At 49.4% G+C, this 21,647-nt stretch overlaps 1 protein-coding gene across 6 annotated transcripts in view; it reads left to right on the top strand.

The window, feature by feature from the left end:
- SEMA3F (semaphorin 3F) overlaps positions 1-21,647 on the top strand; it is a 131,263-nt gene that overhangs the window by 97,246 nt on the left and 12,370 nt on the right. For 4 of the 6 annotated variants that reach the window (XM_073645181.1, XM_073645178.1, XM_073645179.1 and 1 more), the window contains 11 exons: positions 485-604; positions 682-821; positions 1,112-1,226; positions 1,320-1,389; positions 1,468-1,612; positions 1,705-1,927; positions 2,174-2,262; positions 2,428-2,469; positions 3,403-3,572; positions 3,696-3,763; positions 16,202-16,335. In XM_073645181.1, coding sequence (XP_073501282.1) covers positions 485-604; positions 682-821; positions 1,112-1,226; positions 1,320-1,389; positions 1,468-1,612; positions 1,705-1,927; positions 2,174-2,262; positions 2,428-2,469; positions 3,403-3,572; positions 3,696-3,763; positions 16,202-16,335 — 1,316 coding nt within the window. The remainder of the gene's footprint in view (positions 1-484; positions 605-681; positions 822-1,111; positions 1,227-1,319; positions 1,390-1,467; positions 1,613-1,704; positions 1,928-2,173; positions 2,263-2,427; positions 2,470-3,402; positions 3,573-3,695; positions 3,764-16,201; positions 16,336-21,647) is intronic. The other 2 variants (XM_073645182.1, XM_073645180.1) reach the window with 1 other exon arrangement.

Genomic DNA, 21,647 nt, shown 5'->3' with positions numbered 1-21,647 from the left:
ACATGTGTGTGCACCGCTGCTCCGGCCGGCACAGTCGCTCCACGTCCACATGTGTGTGCACCGCTGCTCCGGCCGGCACAGTCGCTCCACGTCCACATGTGTGTGCACCGCTGCTCCGGCCGGCACAGTCGCTCCACGTCCACATGTGTGTGCACCGCTGCTCCGGCCGGCACAGTCGCTCCACGTCCACATGTGTGTGCACCGCTGCTCCGCACAGTCGCTCCACGTCCACATGTGTGTGCACCGCTGCTCCGCACAGTCGCTCCACGTCCACATGTGTGTGCACCGCTGCTCCGCACAGTCGCTCCACGTCCACATGTGTGTGCACCGCTGCTCCGCACAGTCGCTCCACGTCCACTTGTGTGTGCACCGTCGCTCCGCACAGTCGCTCCGCGTCCACTTGTGTGTGCACCGCCGCTCCGCACAGTCATCCGCACAGTCGCTCTCATGTTGAATCGTCACCCACTTCTCCTGGCTGTTACAGACGAGGAGCTCTACTCCGGGGTCTACATAGATTTCATGGGCACCGATGCTGCCATCTTCAGAGCGATGGGCAAACAAGCCGCCATGAGGACGGACCAGTACAATTCCCGCTGGCTGAATGGTAAGACTCCACCGCGCAGTGTGGGCGGATGATGGGTAGATGATCCTCCTCTCGGGTAACGGCCGCTCTCTCCGCAGACCCTGCGTTCGTCCACGTACAGCTGATCCCCGACAGCTTGGAGCGAAATGACGATAAACTTTACTTCTTCTTCCGGGAAAAGTCCACAGATTCCCCCCACAGCCCGACCATTTACTCCCGCATCGGAAGGGTCTGCCTGGTAAGAAGCGTCGTCCTTACACCGCCGGTGAATCTCACCAGCCGCACACGAGCGGACCCCCAAGGCCGAGACTTGTTAGAGGGGTTTTTGCTTTGTGGCAGTTTGTTTTCTGCTGCCCTGAGGTATAGGAGGCTGACATCTAGGATGTGTGGATCACAGATGGCTGGATACATTGTAACAAACCCTGAGCTGTGACCAGAACAGGTCCTCAGCCTCTATATGTTTCCATTCACTGCTGGCAAGCAGAGGAGCTAATGTGCTGACATGCCGGTGCCATGTGCTTGTCCTAGAACGATGATGGAGGTCACTGCTGCCTGGTGAATAAGTGGAGCACCTTCCTGAAGGCGCGGCTCATATGCTCCGTGCCGGGGGCCGACGGGATCGAGACTCATTTTGATGAATTGCGTATGTATCTGGATTGGGGGGTCCGGCGCTGCAGCTCACCGGGACGCACTGCGGGGGGGCAGTAAATCAGTGGTATATCATGTTTGCTTCCAGAGGACGTCTTCATTCAGCAGACGCAGGATAATAAGAACCCCGTCATCTACGCCGTCTTCTCCGCCTCCGGGTAAGTCTCATGTCTCTCCTGATGGGGGCGCAGTGCCGGCGCACGTCTACCGCTCTGATCTCCCTCCTTCTTCTGTAGCTCCGTGTTTAAGGGTTCGGCCGTGTGCGTCTACTCCATGGCCGACATACGCATGGTGTTCAATGGACCATTTGCTCACAAGGAGGGACCCAACTACCAGTGGATGCCATATACAGGAAAGATCCCGTATCCCCGCCCTGGGACGGTAAGAGCGCCCCCCTGTGGTCAGTGTGTGGGTATATAGGATTATATAGAAATGGTATACAGATGCATAACGGCCTCCATGTACTTGTGCAGTGTCCGGGAGGCACCTTCACTCCGTCCATGAAGTCCACGAAGGATTACCCGGATGAAGTGATAAACTTCATGAGGACGCACCCGGTCATGTACAACTCCGTGTACCCCGTGCACCGCCAGCCGCTGCTCGTCCGCACCAATGTCAACTACAGGTTCACCAGCATCGCCGTGGATCAAGTGGACGCGTCTGATGGAAGATACGAGGTTCTCTTCTTGGGCACAGGTAACGGCCGTCAATCATGGTGGAGTAATGTGAGGACGGTAATCAGCGGCGGCTCCTGATTGTGTCCGGCTGATTGTCCAGAACATTACGGGGGGGGGGTGGGCGAGGAGCATCTCACACGCCGCACCCATCAATCAGAAACGCTCCACGCCACTTCATGACATCTTAACGCTTTCTGCACAGCACAGTAAAAAGGCCGTCACTCCACGTCTGCCTCCCGTAATCCTCCCTGCTTTAATCTCCCAGATCAGGGCACGGTGCAGAAAGTGATCATCCTGCCAAAAGACGACTTGGAGACGGAGGAGCTGATCCTGGAGGAGGTGGAGGTGTTCAAGGTGAGACTCCAGGGGCTGCAGATGTCTGTGATCTGCGTCTTTACAAGTGAGGTGACTTGGTTTGACGCTCCATTCGGGTGCCACGTACCGGACACACTGCGACGCTACAGCCATGTACTGCATCTCCTCCTCCTTTCCTGACTGACTTGCTGTCTTTTCTCTTAGGTCCCGGCACCCATCAAATCCATGAAAATTTCATCAAAACGAGTAAGTGTCTAGTATCGGCAATGCCGACTGTCCTCATAGCACTGATTGTACGTAAGATGAGGCCGGTGTCACACTGCCCACATTCGAGGCGGTGCGCGGACTGGCTGTGTGTGCGAGCTGGCTGTGTGCGAGCTGGCTGTGTGCGCGGGCTGGCTGTGTGCGCAGGCGGGCTGGCTGAGTGCGCGGGCGGGCTGGCTGAGTGCGCGGGCTGGCTGGCTGAGTGCGCGGGCTGGCTGGCTGAGTGCGCGGGCTGGCTGGCTGAGTGCGCGGGCTGGCTGGCTGAGTGCGCGGGCTGGCTGGCTGAGTGCGCGGGCTGGCTGGCTGAGTGCACGGGCTGGCTGAGTGCACGGGCTGGCTGAGTGCGCGGGCTGGCTGTGCGCGCGGGCTGGCTGTGTGCGCGGGCTGGCTGAGTGCGCGGGCTGGCTGTGCGCGGGCTGGCTGGCTGAGTGCGCGGGCTGGCTGTGTGCGCGGGCTGGCTGTGTGCGCGGGCTGGCTGAGTGCGCGGGCTGGCTGTGTGCGCGGGCTGGCTGGCTGAGTGCGCGGGCTGGCTTGCTGAGTGCACGGGCTGGCTGAGTGCGCGGGCTGGCTGTGTGCGCGCGCGGGCTGGCTGGCTGAGTGCGCGGGCTGGCTGTGTATAAGCACGACACATTTGAATCCAGTCTACCGCTACTCAGACCATGGTGTGAGGCCTAAGTCAGGATTTATCTGTCACCTATTAATATTGATGATGATGATGATGATGCTACGGGTATTGGTTATCCGCGTAGGCAGCCCCTGCAGGGGTCGCTTCTGTTATCCTCTGTCACCCAACGATAATCAGCAGAATCTGTGTGTCCACAGGGTAACCCACTTCTCAGGGGGATTCTGCCAGGACGGGGGTCCCAGACGGAATCTGTTATATCCAGATTAATAACTCTTAATTTCTCATCACAGCAACAGCTGTACGTGTCGTCGGTGTCCGGGGTGACGCATCTCGCCCTCCACCGCTGTGACGTGTACGGAGAGGCGTGTGCCGACTGCTGCCTGGCCAGAGACCCTTACTGCGCCTGGGATGGCAAAACGTGTTCGCGCTATTCAGCGTCCTCCAAGCGGTACGCAGAGGGGTGAGGCCCGGGCTTATTCTAGAGACACCTTCTCATCTACAGCCGCCCACATCACAGCCGCATCCATCTAACATCTGTCCCTGGCGTCTCCTCTTCTCCATTTCTCTCTGCTATTGTTCACAGGCGAAGCCGGCGACAGGATGTCAGACATGGGAACCCTATGAGGCAATGCCGCGGGTACAACTCCAACGGTAAGACCGAACCCGATCAGCGGATCAACGCAAGTAACAGCCGGGGTATAAGATCCCCCCCATACAGGCATGGCTGAAAGTGTCGGCCCCCCGATCAGCGGATCAACCCAAGTAACAGCCAGGGTATAAGATTCCCCCCATACAGGCATGGCTGAAAGTGTCGGCCCCCCGATCAGCGGATCAACCCAAGTAACAGCCAGGGTATAAGATCCCCCCCATACAGGCATGGCTGAAAGTGTCGGCCCCCCGATCAGCGGATCAACCCAAGTAACAGCCAGGGTATAAGATCCCCCCCATACAGGCATGGCTGAAAGTGTCGGCCCCCCGATCAGCGGATCAACCCAAGTAACAGCCAGGGTATAAGATCCCCCCCATACAGGCATGGCTGAAAGTGTCGGCCCCCCGATCAGCGGATCAACCCAAGTAACAGCCAAGGTATAAGATTCCCCCCATACAGTCATGGCTGAAAGTGTCGGCCCCCCGATCAGCGGATCAACCCAAGTAACAGCCAGGGTATAAGATCCCCCCCCATACAGTCATGGCTGAAAGTGTCGGCCCCCCGATCAGCGGATCAACCCAAGTAACAGCCAGGGTATAAGATCCCCCCCCATACAGTCATGGCTGAAAGTGTCGGCCCCCCGATCAGCGGATCAACCCAAGTAACAGCCAGGGTATAAGATCCCCCCCCATACAGTCATGGCTGAAAGTGTCGGCCCCCCGATCAGCGGATCAACCCAAGTAACAGCCAGGGTATAAGATCCCCCCCATACAGGCATGGCTGAAAGTGTTAGCACCCTTGAAATTGTTCCAGAAAATGAATTGTTTCTCTCAGAACATTATGACAATTCCCCACAGTTTGTTATACACAGGTTTATTTCCTTTGTGTGTATTGGAATAACACACAAAAAAACAGAAAAAACGGCAAATTGGACGTAATTTCACACAAAACCCCAAAAACGGGCCAGAGTTGCCACCTTTCCAAGATTGTGGTTAAACAACTTTGTTTCCAGCATGTGATGCTCGTTCAGAATCACCTGTGGCAAGTAAAAGGTGTGGACAATGTGAAAATCACTCCTGAAACCAGATAAAAAGGGAGAAGTTGCCTCAATCTTTGCATTGTGTGTCTGTGTGAGCCACACTAAGCACGGAGAACAGAAAGAGGAGAAGAGAACTGTCTGAGGACTTGAGAAGCTAAATTGTTGAACAATATCAACAATCTCAAGGTTACAAGTCTATCTCTAGAGATTTTGATGTTCCTTTGTCCACGGTGCGCAACATAATCAAGAAGTTTACACCCCATGGCACTGCAGCTAATCTCCCTGGACGGCAGAGAAAAATTAATGAAAGGTTGTAAAGCAGGATAGTCCGGATGGAGGATAAGCCCCAATCAAGTGACAAAGAAATGCAAGCTGTCCTACAGGCTCGGGGTGCATTAGTGTCAGCACAAACTATCCGTCCACATGTGAATGAGATTAAACGCTATGGTAGGAGACCCCGGAGGACCCCACTGCTGACACAGAGACATGAAAAAGCTAAACTATAGTTTGCCAAAATGTATATGAGTAAGCTAAAATCCTTTGGCAAAGTGTCTTGTAGACAGATGAGGCCAAGATAGAGCTTTTTGGTAAAGCACATCACTCTACTGTTTACTGAAAACAGAATGAGGCCTACAAAGAAAAGAACACACTACCTACAGTCAGATATGGTGGAGGATCACAAATGTTTTGGGGTTGTTTTGCTGCCTCTGGCCTTGTCCAAAATTTCAGGTGAGAGGTGTAAGAAGCTTGTTGATGGTTATTGGAAGCGATTGATTATAGTTATTCCAAAGGGCGTGCAACCAAATATTAAGGCAGGTGCAACAATTGTGTCTTGCCCATTTTGGGATTTTTTATGTGAAATTATATCCAATTTGCTTTTTTTCTGTTTTTTTTTTTGTGTTGTTCCAATACACACAAAGGAAATAAACCCGTGTATAAGAAAACGTGTGGAATTGTAATAATGTGCTGGGAGAAATACTGCACTTTCTGGAACAATTTAAAGGGTGACAACACTATCGGCCATGACTGTATATCACACCCAGATGGAGAAGTAATGTATGTACACAGTGACTGCACCAGCAGAATAGTGAGTGCAGCTCTGGGGTATAATACAGGATGTAACTCAGGATCAGTAATGTAATGTATGTACACAGTGACTGCACCAGCAGAATAGTGAGTGCAGCTCTGGAGTATAATACAGGACGTAACTCAGGATCAGTAATGTAATGTATGTACACAGTGACTGCACCAGCAGAATAGTGAGTGCAGCTCTGGAGTATAATACAGGACGTAACTCAGGATCAGTAATGTAATGTATGTACACAGTGACTGCACCAGCAGAATAGTGAGTGCAGCTCTGGAGTATAATACAGGATGTAACTCAGGATCAGTAATGTAATGTATGTACACAGTGACTGCACCAGCAGAATAGTGAGTGCAGCTCTGGAGTATAATACAGGACGTAACTCAGGATCAGTAATGTAATGTATGTACACAGTGACTGCACCAGCAGAATAGTGAGTGCAGCTCTGGAGTATAATACAGGATGTAACTCAGGATCAGTAATGTAATGTATGTACACAGTGACTGCACCAGCAGAATAGTGAGTGCAGCTCTGGAGTATAATACAGGACGTAACTCAGGATCAGTAATGTAATGTATGTACACAGTGACTGCACCAGCAGAATAGTGAGTGCAGCTCTGGAGTATAATACAGGATGTAACTCAGGATCAGTAATGTAATGTATGTACACAGTGACTGCACCAGCAGAATAGTGAGTGCAGCTCTGGGGTATAATACAGGACGTAACTCAGGATCAGTAATGTAATGTATGTACACAGTGACTGCACCAGCAGAATAGTGAGTGCAGCTCTGGAGTATAATACAGGAGGTAACTCAGGATGAGTAATGTAATGTATGTACACAGTGACTGCACCAGCAGAATAGTGAGTGCAGCTCTGGAGTATAATACAGGACGTAACTCGGGATCTGTAATGTAATGTATGTACACAGTGACTGCACCAGCAGAATAGGGAGTGCAGCTCTGGAGTATAATACAGGTGGTAACTCAGGATCAGTAATGTAATGTATGTACACAGTGACTGCACCAGCAGAATAGTGAGTGCAGCTCTGGAGTATAATACAGGACGTAACTCGGGATCTGTAATGTAATGTATGTACACAGTGACTGCACCAGCAGAATAGTGAGTGCAGCTCTGGACTATAATACAGGATGTAACTCAGGATCAGTAATGTAATGTATGTACACAGTGACTGCACCAGCAGAATAGTGAGTGCTGCTCTGGAGTATAATACAGGATGTAACTTAGGATCAGTAATGTATGTACACAGTGACTGCACCAGCAGAATAGTGAGTGCAGCTCTGGAGTATAATACAGGGTGTAACTCAGGATCAGTAATGTAATGTATGTACACAGTGACTGCACCAGCAGAATAGTGAGTGCAGCTCTGGAGTATAATACAGGGTGTAACTCAGGATCAGTAATGTAATGTATGTACACAGTGACTGCACCAGCAGAATAGTGAGTGCAGCTCTGGAGTATAATACAGGACGTAACTCGGGATCTGTAATGTAATGTATGTACACAGTGACTGCACCAGCAGAATAGTGAGTGCAGCTCTGGAGTATAATACAGGGTGTAACTCAGGATCAGTAATGTAATGTATGTACACAGTGACTGCACCAGCAGAATAGTGAGTGCAGCTCTGGAGTATAATACAGGACGTAACTCGGGATCTGTAATGTAATGTATGTACACAGTGACTGCACCAGCAGAATAGTGAGTGCAGCTCTGGAGTATAATACAGGGTGTAACTCAGGATCAGTAATGTAATGTATGTACACAGTGACTGCACCAGCAGAATAGTGAGTGCAGCTCTGGAGTATAATACAGGACGTAACTCGGGATCTGTAATGTAATGTATGTACACAGTGACTGCACCAGCAGAATAGTGAGTGCAGCTCTGGAGTATAATACAGGGTGTAACTCAGGATCAGTAATGTAATGTATGTACACAGTGACTGCACCAGCAGAATAGTGAGTGCAGCTCTGGAGTATAATACAGGAGTTAACTCGGGATCAGTAATGTAATGTATGTACACAGTGACTGCACCAGCAGAATAGTGAGTGCAGCTCTGGAGTATAATACAGGGTGTAACTCAGGATCAGTAATGTAATGTATGTACACAGTGACTGCACCAGCAGAATAGTGAGTGCAGCTCTGGAGTATAATACAGGAGTTAACTCAGGATCAGTAATGTATGTGCACAGTGACTGCACCAGCAGAATAGTGAGTGCAGCTCTGGAGTATAATACAGGATGTAACTCAGGATCAGTAATGTAATGTATGTGCACAGTGACTGCACCAGCAGAATAGTGAGTGCAGCTCTGGAGTATAATACAGGACGTAACTCGGGATCAGTAATGTAATGTATGTACACAGTGACTGCACCAGCAGAATAGTGAGTGCAGCTCTGGAGTATAATACAGGATGTAACTCAGGATCAGTAATGTAATGTATGTACACAGTGACTGCACCAGCAGAATAGTGAGTGCAGCTCTGGAGTATAATACAGGATGTAACTCAGGATCAGTAATGTAATGTATGTACACAGTGACTGCACCAGCAGAATAGTGAGTGCAGCTCTGGAGTATAATACAGGGTGTAACTCAGGATCAGTAATGTAATGTATGTACACGGTGACTGCACCAGCAGAATAGTGAGTGCAGCTCTGGAGTATAATACAGGATGTAACTCAGGATCAGTAATGTAATGTATGTGCACAGTGACTGCACCAGCAGAATAGTGAGTGCAGCTCTGGAGTATAATACAGGACGTAACTCGGGATCAGTAATGTAATGTATGTACACAGTGACTGCACCAGCAGAATAGTGAGTGCAGCTCTGGAGTATAATACAGGATGTAACTCAGGATCAGTAATGTAATGTATGTACACAGTGACTGCACCAGCAGAATAGTGAGTGCAGCTCTGGAGTATAATACAGGATGTAACTCAGGATCAGTAATGTAATGTATGTACACAGTGACTGCACCAGCAGAATAGTGAGTGCAGCTCTGGAGTATAATACAGGACGTAACTCGGGATCTGTAATGTAATGTATGTACACAGTGACTGCACCAGCAGAATAGTGAGTGCAGCTCTGGACTATAATACAGGATGTAACTCAGGATCAGTAATGTAATGTATGTACACAGTGACTGCACCAGCAGAATAGTGAGTGCTGCTCTGGAGTATAATACAGGATGTAACTTAGGATCAGTAATGTATGTACACAGTGACTGCACCAGCAGAATAGTGAGTGCAGCTCTGGAGTATAATACAGGGTGTAACTCAGGATCAGTAATGTAATGTATGTACACAGTGACTGCACCAGCAGAATAGTGAGTGCAGCTCTGGAGTATAATACAGGGTGTAACTCAGGATCAGTAATGTAATGTATGTACACAGTGACTGCACCAGCAGAATAGTGAGTGCAGCTCTGGAGTATAATACAGGATGTAACTCAGGATCAGTAATGTATGTACACAGTGACTGCACCAGCAGAATAGTGAGTGCAGCTCTGGAGTATAATACAGGATGTAACTCAGGATCAGTAATGTAATGTATGTACACAGTGACTGCACCAGCAGAATAGTGAGTGCAGCTCTGGAGTATAATACAGGATGTAACTCAGGATCAGTAATGTATGTACACAGTGACTGCACCAGCAGAATAGTGAGTGCAGCTCTGGGGTATAATACAGGATGTAACTCAGGATCAGTAATGTAATGTATGTACACAGTGACTGCACCAGCAGAATAGTGAGTGCAGCTCTGGAGTATAATACAGGGTGTAACTCAGGATCAGTAATGTAATGTATGTACACAGTGACTGCACCAGCAGAATAGTGAGTGCAGCTCTGGGGTATAATACAGGAGGTAACTCAGGATCAGTAATGTAATGTATGTACACAGTGACTGCACCAGCAGAATAGTGAGTGCAGCTCTGGAGTATAATACAGGATGTAACTCAGGATCAGTAATGTAATGTATGTACACAGTGACTGCACCAGCAGAATAGTGAGTGCAGCTCTGGAGTATAATACAGGAGGTAACTCAGGATCAGTAATATAATGTATGTACACAGTGACTGTACCAGCAGAATAGTGAGTGCAGCTCTGGAGTATAATACAGGATGTAACTCAGGATCAGTAATGTAATGTATGTACACAGTGACTGCACCAGCAGAATAGTGAGTGCAGCTCTGGAGTATAATACAGGATGTAACTCGGGATCTGTAATGTAATGTATGTACACAGTGACTGTACCAGCAGAATAGTGAGTGCAGCTCTGGAGTATAATACAGGATGTAACTCAGGATCAGTAATGTAATGTATGTACACAGTGACTGCACCAGCAGAATAGTGAGTGCAGCTCTGGAGTATAATACAGGAGGTAACTCAGGATCAGTAATATAATGTATGTACACAGTGACTGTACCAGCAGAATAGCGAGTGCAGCTCTGGAGTATAATACAGGATGTAACTCGGGATCTGTAATGTAATGTATGTACACAGTGACTGCACCAGCAGAATAGTGAGTGCAGCTCTGGAGTATAATACAGGATGTAACTCAGGATCAGTAATGTAATGTATGTACACTGTGACTGCACCAGCAGAATAGTGAGTGCAGCTCTGGAGTATAATACAGGATGTAACTCAGGATCAGTAATGTAATGTATGTACACAGTGACTGCACCAGCAGAATAGTGAGTGCAGCTCTGGGGTATAATACAGGATGTAACTCAGGATCAGTAATGTAATGTATGTACACAGTGACTGCACCAGCAGAATAGTGAGTGCAGCTCTGGAGTATAATACAGGGTGTAACTCAGGATCAGTAATGTAATGTATGTACACAGTGACTGCACCAGCAGAATAGTGAGTGCAGCTCTGGAGTATAATACAGGATGTAACTCGGGATCTGTAATGTAATGTATGTACACAGTGACTGCACCAGCAGAATAGTGAGTGCAGCTCTGGAGTATAATACAGGATGTAACTCAGGATCAGTAATGTAATGTATGTACACAGTGACTGTACCAGCAGAATAGTGAGTGCAGCTCTGGAGTATAATACAGGATGTAACTCGGGATCTGTAATGTAATGTATGTACACAGTGACTGCACCAGCAGAATAGTGAGTGCAGCTCTGGAGTATAATACAGGATGTAACTCAGGATCAGTAATGTAATGTATGTACACAGTGACTGCACCAGCAGAATAGTGAGTGCAGCTCTGGGGTATAATACAGGATGTAACTCCGGATCAGTAATGTAATGTATGTACACAGTGACTGCACCAGCAGAATAGTGAGTGCAGCTCTGGGGTATAATACAGGATGTAACTCAGGATCAGTAATGTAATGTATGTACACAGTGACTGCACCAGCAGAATAGTGAGTGCAGCTCTGGGGTATAATACAGGATGTAACTCAGGATCAGTAATGTAATGTATGTACACAGTGACTGCACCAGCAGAATAGTGAGTGCAGCTCTGGAGTATAATACAGGAGGTAACTCAGGATCAGTAATGTAATGTATGTACACACTGACTGCACCAGCAGAATAGTGAGTGCAGCTCTGGGGTATAATACAGGATGTAACTCAGGATCAGTAATGTAATGTATGTACACAGTGACTGCACCGGCAGAATAGTGAGTGCAGCTCTGGAGTATAATACAGGAGGTAACTCAGGATCAGTAATGTAATGTATGTACATAGTGAGTGCAGCTCTGGAGTATAATACAGGATATAACTCAGGATCAGTAATGTAATGTATGTACACAGTGACTGCACCAGCAGAATAGTGAGTGCAGCTCTGGAGTATAATACAGGAGGTAACTCAGGATCAGTAATGTAATGTATGTACACAGTGACTGCACCAGCAGAATAGTGAGTGCAGCTCTGGAGTATAATACAGGATGTAACTCAGGATCAGTAATGTAATGTATGTACACAGTGACTGCACCAGCAGAATAGTGAGTGCAGCTCTGGAGTATAATACAGGATGTAACTCAGGATCAGTAATGTAATGTATGTACACAGTGACTGCACCAGCAGAATAGTGAGTGCAGCTCTGGAGTATAATACAGGATGTAACTCAGGATCAGTAATGTAATGTATGTACACAGTGACTGCACCAGCAGAATAGTGAGTGCAGCTCTGGAGTATAATACAGGAGGTAACTCAGGATCAGTAATGTAATGTATGTACACAGTGACTGCACCAGCAGAATAGAGAGTGCAGCTCTGGAGTATAATACAGGATGTAACTCAGGATCAGTAATGTAATGTATGTACACAGTGACTGCACTGGCAGAATAGTGAGTGCAGCTCTGGAGTATAATACAGGAGGTAACTCAGGATCAGTAATGTAATGTATGTACACAGTGACTGCACCAGCAGAATAGTGAGTGCAGCTCTGGAGTATAATACAGGATGTAACTCAGGATCAGTAATGTAATGTATGTACACAGTGACTGCACCAGCAGAATAGTGAGTGCAGCTCTGGAGTATAATACAGGAGGTAACTCAGGATCAGTAATGTATGTACACAGTGACTGCACCAGCAGAATAGTGAGTGCAGCTCTGGAGTATAATACAGGATGTAACTCAGGATCAGTAATGTATGTACACAGTGACTGCACCAGCAGAATAGTGAGTGCAGCTCTGGAGTATAATACAGGATGTAACTCAGGATCAGTAATGTAATGTATGTACACAGTGACTGCACCAGCAGAATAGTGAGTGCAGCTCTGGAGTATAATACAGGAGGTAACTCAGGATCAGTAATGTAATGTATGTACACAGTGACTGCACCAGCAGAATAGTGAGTGCAGCTCTGGAGTATAATACAGGATGTAACTCAGGATCAGTAATGTAATGTATGTACACAGTGACTGCACCAGCAGAATAGTGAGTGCAGCTCTGGAGTATAATACAGGATGTAACGCAGGATCAGTAATATAATGTATGTACACAGTGATTGCATCGGCAGAATAGTGAGTGCGGCTCTGGAGGATAATACAGGATGTAACTCAGGATCAGTAATGTAATGTATGTACACAGTGACTGCACCAGCAGAATAGTGAGTGCAGCTCTGGAGTATAATACAGGAGGTAACTCAGGATCAGTAATGTATGTACACAGTGACTGCACCAGCAGAATAGTGAGTGCAGCTCTGGGGTATAATACAGGATGTAACTCAGGATCAGTAATGTAATGTATGTACACAGTGACTGCACCAGCAGAATAGTGAGTGCAGCTCTGGAGTATAATACAGAATGTAACTCAGGATCAGTAATGTAATGTATGTACACAGTGACTGCACCGGCAGAATAGTGAGTGCAGCTCTGGAGTATAATACAGGAGGTAACTCAGGATCAGTAATGTAATGTATGTACACAGTGACTGCACCAGCAGAATAGTGAGTGCAGCTCTGGGGTATAATACAGGATGTAACTCAGGATCAGTAATGTAATGTATGTACACAGTGACTGCACCAGCAGAATAGTGAGTGCAGCTCTGGAGTATAATACAGGATGTAACTCAGGATCAGTAATGTAATGTATGTACACAGTGACTGCACCAGCAGAATAGTGAGTGCAGCTCTGGAGTATAATACAGAATGTAACTCAGGATCAGTAATGTAATGTATGTACACAGTGACTGCACCGGCAGAATAGTGAGTGCAGCTCTGGAGTATAATACAGGAGGTAACTCAGGATCAGTAATGTAATGTATGTACACAGTGACTGCACCAGCAGAATAGTGAGTGCAGCTCTGGAGTATAATGCAGGATGTAACTCAGGATCAGTAATGTAATGTATGTACACAGTGACTGCACCAGCAGAATAGTGAGTGCAGCTCTGAGGTATAATACAGGATGTAACTCAGGATCAGTAATGTAATGTATGTACACAGTGACTGCACCAGCAGAATAGTGAGTGCAGCTCTGAGGTATAATACAGAATGTAACTCAGGATCAGTAATGTAATGTATGTACACAGTGACTGCACCAGCAGAATAGTGAGTGCAGCTCTGGAGTCTAATACAGTAGGTAACTCAGGATCAGTAATGTAATGTATGTACACAGTGACTGCACCAGCAGAATAGTGAGTGCAGCTCTGGAGTATAATACAGGATGTAACTCAGGATCAGTAATGTAATGCATGTACACAGTGACTGCACCAGCAGAATAGTGAGTGCAGCTCTGGGGTATAATACAGGATATAACTCAGGATCAGTAATGTAATGTATGTACACAGTGACTGCACCAGCAGAATAGTGAGTGCAGCTCTGGAGTATAATACAGGAGGTAACTCAGGATCAGTAATGTAATGTATGTACACAGTGACTGCACCAGCAGAATAGTGAGTGCAGCTCTGGAGTATAATACAGGATGTAACTCAGGATCAGTAATGTAATGTATGTACACAGTGACTGCACCAGCAGAATAGTGAGTGCAGCTCTGGAGTATAATACAGGAGGTAACTCAGGATCAGTAATGTAATGTATGTACACAGTGACTGCACCAGCAGAATAGGGAGTGCGGCTCTGGGGTATAATACAGGATGTAACTCAGGATCAGTAATGTAATGTATGTACACAGTGACTGCACCAGCAGAATAGTGAGTGCAGCTCTGGAGTATAATACAGGATGTAACTCAGGATCAGGAATGTAATGTATGTACACAGTGACTGCACCAGCAGAATAGTGAGTGCAGCTCTGGAGTATAATACAGGATGTAACTCAGGATCAGTAATGTAATGTATGTACACAGTGACTGCACCAGCAGAATAGTGAGTGCAGCTCTGGAGTATAATACAGGATGTAACTCAGGATCAGTAATGTAATGCATGTACACAGTGACTGCACCAGCAGAATAGTGAGTGCAGCTCTGGGGTATAATACAGGATATAACTCAGGATCAGTAATGTAATGTATGTACACAGTGACTGCACCAGCAGAATAGTGAGTGCAGCTCTGGAGTATAATACAGGAGGTAACTCAGGATCAGTAATGTAATGTATGTACACAGTGACTGCACCAGCAGAATAGTGAGTGCAGCTCTGGAGTATAATACAGGATGTAACTCAGGATCAGTAATGTAATGCATGTACACAGTGACTGCACCAGCAGAATAGTGAGTGCAGCTCTGGGGTATAATATAGGATATAACTCAGGATCAGTAATGTAATGTATGTACACAGTGACTGCACCAGCAGAATAGTGAGTGCAGCTCTGGAGTATAATACAGGAGGTAACTCAGGATCAGTAATGTAATGTATGTACACAGTGACTGCACCAGCAGAATAGTGAGTGCAGCTCTGGAGTATAATACAGGATGTAACTCAGGATCAGTAATGTAATGTATGTACACAGTGACTGCACCAGCAGAATAGTGAGTGCAGCTCTGGAGTATAATACAGGAGGTAACTCAGGATCAGTAATGTAATGTATGTACACAGTGACTGCACCAGCAGAATAGGGAGTGCGGCTCTGGGGTATAATACAGGATGTAACTCAGGATCAGTAATATATGTACACAGTGACTGCACCAGCAGAATAGTGAGTGCAGCTCTGGGGTATAATACAGGATGTAACTCAGGATCAGTAATGTAATGTATGTACACAGTGACTGCACCAGCAGAATAGTGAGTGCAGCTCTGGAGTATAATACAGGATGTAACTCAGGATCAGTAATGTAATGCATGTACACAGTGACTGCACCAGCAGAATAGTGAGTGCAGCTCTGGGGTATAATATAGGATATAACTCAGGATCAGTAATGTAATGTATGTACACAGTGACTGCACCAGCAGAATAGTGAGTGCAGCTCTGGAGTATAATACAGGAGGTAACTCAGGATCAGTAATGTAATGTATGTACACAGTGACTGCACCAGCAGAATAGTGAGTGCAGCTCTGGAGTATAATACAGGATGTAACTCAGGATCAGTAATGTAATGTATGTACACAGTGACTGCACCAGCAGAATAGTGAGTGCAGCTCTGGAGTATAATACAGGAGGTAACTCAGGATCAGTAATGTAATGTATGTACACAGTGACTGCACCAGCAGAATAGGGAGTGCGGCTCTGGGGTATAATACAGGATGTAACTCAGGATCAGTAATATATGTACACAGTGACTGCACCAGCAGAATAGTGAGTGCAGCTCTGGGGTATAATACAGGATGTAACTCAGGATCAGTAATGTAATGTATGTACACAGTGACTGCACCAGCAGAATAGTGAGTGCAGCTCTGGAGTATGAACGCATGTTCCTTCCCATACAACATTGAATGTCTTCTGCAGCCAATAAGAACGGGATGGACGCCGCGCAGTACGGGGTGGAGGGAAGTTCTGCTTTCCTGGAATGTCAGGCTCGCTCCCCACAGGCCTCCATCAAATGGATTTTACAGAAAGACAACTCTGAGCGCAAGAAAGAGGTAAGGCCGCCCCAGTGAAGATGCAAATGACCCCTCCTCAGAATACTATGACCCTGAACATCTCAGGAAGTTACCAGTTTTCCATACATGATACTTGGTGGTTGTGCACGATTATACACTGCTCAAAAAAAAAAGGGAGCACCACAATGTAACTCCACGTCAATCACACTCCTGTGAAATCTACCTGTCCTGTTATGAAGCGACACTGATTGTGAATCAATGTCTCCTGCTGTTGTGCAAATGGAACAGACAGCTGGTAGAAATGATCGGCAATTAGCAGGACACCCCCTATAAAGGAGTGGTTCTGCAGGTGGGGACCACAGACCACATCTTAGTACCAATGCTTTCTGGCTGATGTTTTGGTCACTTTTGAATGTTGGTTGTGCTTTCACACTCGTGGTAGCATGAGACCGACTCTACAACCCACAGAAGTTGCTCAGGTAGTGCAGCTCATCCAGGATGGCACATCAATGCGAGCTGCGGCAAGAAGGTTTGCTGTGTCTGTCAGCGTAGTGTCCAGAGGCTGGAGGCGCTACCAGGAGACAGGCCAGTACACCAGGAGACGTGGAGGGGGCCGTAGGAGGGCAACAACCCAGCAGCAGGACCGCTACCTCCGCCTTTGTGCAAGGAGGAACAGGAGGAGCACTGCCAGAGCCCTGCAAAATGACCTCCAGCAGCCACAAATGTGCATGTGTCTGCACAAACGGTTAGAAACCGACTCCATGAGGGAGGTATGAGGGCCCGACGTCCACAGATGGGGGTTGTGCTCACAGCCCAACACCATGCAGGACGCTTGGCATTTGCCACAGAACACCAGGATTGGCAAAGTGGCCACTGGCGCCCTGTGCTCTTCACAGATGAAAGCAGGTTCACACTGAGCACATGTGACAGACGTGACAGAGTCTGGAGACGCCGTGGAGAGCGATCTGCTGCCTGCAACATCCTTCAGCATGACCGGTTTGGCAGTGGGTCAGTAATGGTGTGGGGTGGCATTTCTTTGGAGGGCCGCACAGCCCTCCATGTGCTCTCCAGAGGTAGCCAGACTGCCATTAGGTACCGAGATGAGATCCTCAGACCCCTTGTGAGACCATATGCTGGTGCGGTTGGGCCTGGGTTCCTCCGAATGCAGGACAATGCCAGACCTCATGTGGCTGGAGTGTGTCAGCAGTTCCTGCAAGATGAAGGCATTGAAGCTATGGACTGGCCGCCCGTTCCCCAGACCTGAATCCGATTGAGCACATCTGGGACATCATGTCTCGCTCCATCCACCAACGTCACGTTGCACCACAGACTGTCCAGGAGTTGGCGGATGCTTTAGTCCAGGTCTGGGAGGAGATCCCACAGGAGACCATCCGCAACCTCATCAGGAGCATGCCCAGGCGTTGTAGGGAGGTCACACAGGCACGTGGAGGCCACACACAATACTCAGCCTCATCAGGAGCATGCCCAGGTGTTGTAGGGAGGTCAAACAGGCACGTGGAGGCCACACACAATACTCAGCCTCATCAGGAGCATGCCCAGGCGTTGTAGGGAGGTCATACAGGCACGTGGAGGCCACACACAATACTGAGCCTCATCAGGAGCGTGCCCAGGCGTTGTAGGGAGGTCATACAGGCACGTAGAGGCCACACACAATACTGAGCCTCATCAGGAGCGTGCCCAGGCGTTGTAGGGAGGTCATACAGGCACGTGGAGGCCACACACAATACTCGGCCTCATCAGGAGCATGCCCAGGCGTTGTAGGGAGGTCATACAGGCACGTGAAGGCCACACACAATACTCAGCCTCATCAGGAGCATGCCCAGGCGTTGTAGGGAGGTCATACAGGCACGTGGAGGCCACACACAATACTCAGCCTCATCAGGAGCATGCCCAGGCGTTGTAGGGAGGTCATACAGGCACGTGGAGGCCACACACAATACTCAGCCTCATCAGGAGCATGCCCAGGCGTTGTAGGGAGGTCATACAGGCACGTGGAGGCCACACACAATACTCAGCCTCATCAGGAGCATGCCCAGGCGTTGTAGGGAGGTCATACAGGCACGTGGAGGCCACGCACAATACTCAGCCTCATCAGGAGCATGCCCAGGCGTTGTAGGGAGGTCATACAGGCACGTGGAGGCCACACACAATACTCAGCCTCATCAGGAGCATGCCCAGGCGTTGTAGGGAGGTCATACAGGCACGTGGAGGCCACACACAATACTCGGCCTCATCAGGAGCATGCCCAGGCGTTGTAGGGAGGTCATACAGGCACGTGGAGGCCACACACAATACTCAGCCTCATCAGGAGCATGCCCAGGCGTTGTAGGGAGGTCATACAGGCACGTGGAGGCCACACACAATACTCAGCCTCATCAGGAGCATGCCCAGGCGTTGTAGGGAGGTCATACAGGCACGTGGAGGCCACGCACAATACTCAGCCTCATCAGGAGCATGCCCAGGCGTTGTAGGGAGGTCATACAGGCACGTGGAGGCCACACACAATACTCAACCTCATCAGGAGCATGCCCAGGCGTTGTAGGGAGGTCATACAGGCACGTGGAGGCCACACACAATACTCGGCCTCATCAGGAGCATGCCCAGGCGTTGTAGGGAGGTCATACAGGCACGTGGAGGCCACACACAATACTCAGCCTCATCAGGAGCATGCCCAGGCGTTGTAGGGAGGTCATACAGGCACGTGGAGGCCACACACAATACTCAGCCTCATCAGGAGCATGCCCAGGCGTTGTAGGGAGGTCATACAGGCACGTGGAGGCCACGCACAATACTCAGCCTCATCAGGAGCATGCCCAGGCGTTGTAGGGAGGTCATACAGGCACGTGGAGGCCACACACAATACTCAACCTCATCAGGAGCATGCCCAGGCGTTGTAGGGAGGTCATACAGGCACGTGGAGGCCACACACAATACTCAGCCTCATCAGGAGCATGCCCAGGCGTTGTAGGGAGGTCATACAGGCACGTGGAGGCCACACACAATACTGAGCCTCATCAGGAGCATGCCCAGGCATTGTAGCGAGGTCATACAGGCACGTGGGGCGTTGTAGGGAGGTCATACAGGCACGTGGAGGCCACACACAATACTTAGCCTCATCAGGAGCATGCCCAGGCGTTGTAGGGAGGTCATACAGGCACGTGGAGGCCACACACAATACTCAGCCTCATCAGGAGCATGCCCAGGTGTTGTAGGGAGGTCATACAGGCACGTGGAGGCCACACACAATACTCAGCCTCATCAGGAGCATGCCCAGGCGTTGTAGGGAGGTCATACAGGCACGTGGAGGCCACACACAATACTCAGCCTCATCAGGAGCATGCCTGGGCGTTGTAGGGAGGTCATACAGGCTGTGGAGGCCACACACAATACTCAGCCTCATCAGGAGCATGCCCGGGCGTTGTAGGGAGGTCATACAGGCACGTGGAGGCCACACACAATACTCAGCCTCATCAGGAGCATGCCCAGGCGTTGTAGGGAAGTCATACAGGCGCGTGGAGGCCACACACAATACTCAGCCTCATCAGGAGCATGCCCAGGCGTTGTAGGGAGGTCATACAGGCACGTGGAGGCCACACACAATACTCAGCCTCATCAGGAGCATGCCCAGGTGTTGTAGGGAGGTCATACAGGCACGTGGAGGCCACACACAATACTCAGCCTCATCAGGAGCATGCCCAGGTGGTGTAGGGAGGTCATACAGGCACGTGGAGGCCTCACACAATACTGAGCCTCATCAGGAGCATGCCCAGGTGTTGTAGGGAGGTCATACAGGCACGTGGAGGCCACACACAATACTCAGCCTCATCAGGAGCATGCCCAGGAGTTGTAGGGAGGTCATACAGGCACGTGGAGGCCACACACAATACTCAGCCTCATCAGGAGCATGCCCAGGCGTTGTAGGGAGGTCATACAGGCACGTGGAGGCCACACACAATACTCAGCCTCATCAGGAGCATGCCCAGGCGTTATAGCAAGGTCATACAGGCAGGTGGAGGCCACACACAATACTCAGCCTCATCAGGAGCATGCCCAGGCGTTGTAGGGAGGTCATACAGGCACGTGGAGGCCACACACAATAGTCAGCCTCATCAGGAGCATGCCCAGGCGTTATAGCGAGGTCATACAGGCACGTGGAGGCCACACACAATACTCAGCCTCATCAGGAGCATGCCCAGGCGTTGTAGGGAGGTCATACAGGCACGTGGAGGCCACACACAATACTCAGCCTCATCAGGAGCATGCCCAGGCGTTGTAGGGAGGTCATACAGGCACGTGGAGGGCACACACAATACTCAGCCTCATCAGGAGCATGCTCAGGCGTTGTAGGGAGGTCATACAGGCACGTGGAGGCCACACACAATACTCAGCCTCATCAGGAGCATGCCCAGGCATTGTAGGGAGGTCATACAGGCACGTGGAGGCCATACACAATACTCAGCCTCATCAAGAGCATGCTCAGGCGTTGTAGGGAGGTCATACAGGCACGTGGAGGCCACACACAATACTCAGCCTCATCAGGAGCATACCCAGGCGTTGTAGGGAGGTCATACAGGCAGGTGGAGGCCACACACAATACTCAGCCTCATCAGGAGCATGCTCAGGCGTTGTAGGGAGGTCATACAGGCACGTGGAGGCCACACACAATACTGAGCCTCAGCAGGAGCATGCCCAGGCGTTGTAGGGAGGTCATACAGGCACGTGGAGGCCACACACAATACTCAGCCTCATCAGGAGCATGCCCAGGCGTTGTAGGGAGGTCATACAGGCACGTGGAGGCCACACACAATACTCAGCCTCATCAGGAGCATGCCCAGGCGTTATAGCGAGGTCATACAGGCAGGTGGAGGCCACACACAATACTCAGCCTCATCAGGAGCATGCCCAGGCGTTGTAGGGAGGTCATACAGGCACGTGGAGGCCACACACAATACTCAGCCTCATCAGGAGCATGCCCAGGCGTTGTAGGGAGGTCATACAGGCACGTGGAGGCCACACACAATACTCAGCCTCATCAGGAGCATGCCCAGGCGTTATAGCGAGGTCATACAGGCACGTGGAGGCCACACACAATACTCAGCCTCATCAGGAGCATGCCCAGGCGTTGTAGCGAGGTCATACAGGCACGTGGAGGCCACACAGAATACTCAGCCTCATCAGGAGCATGCCCAGGCGTTGTAGGGAGGTCATACAGGCACGTGGAGGCCACACACAATACTCAGCCTCATCAGGAGCATGCCCAAGCGTTGTAGGGAGGTCATACAGGCACGTGGAGGCCACACACAATACTCAGCCTCATCAGGAGCATGCCC

Source organism: Phyllobates terribilis, unplaced genomic scaffold, assembly GCF_046119375.1.
Source record: "Phyllobates terribilis strain yellow unplaced genomic scaffold, ASM4611937v1 Scaffold_8__6_contigs__length_399053987, whole genome shotgun sequence".
Classification (NCBI taxonomy): domain Eukaryota; kingdom Metazoa; phylum Chordata; class Amphibia; order Anura; family Dendrobatidae; genus Phyllobates; species Phyllobates terribilis.
Note: the sequence above shows the minus strand (reverse complement) of the source record. Positions and strands in the feature narration are given on the sequence as shown.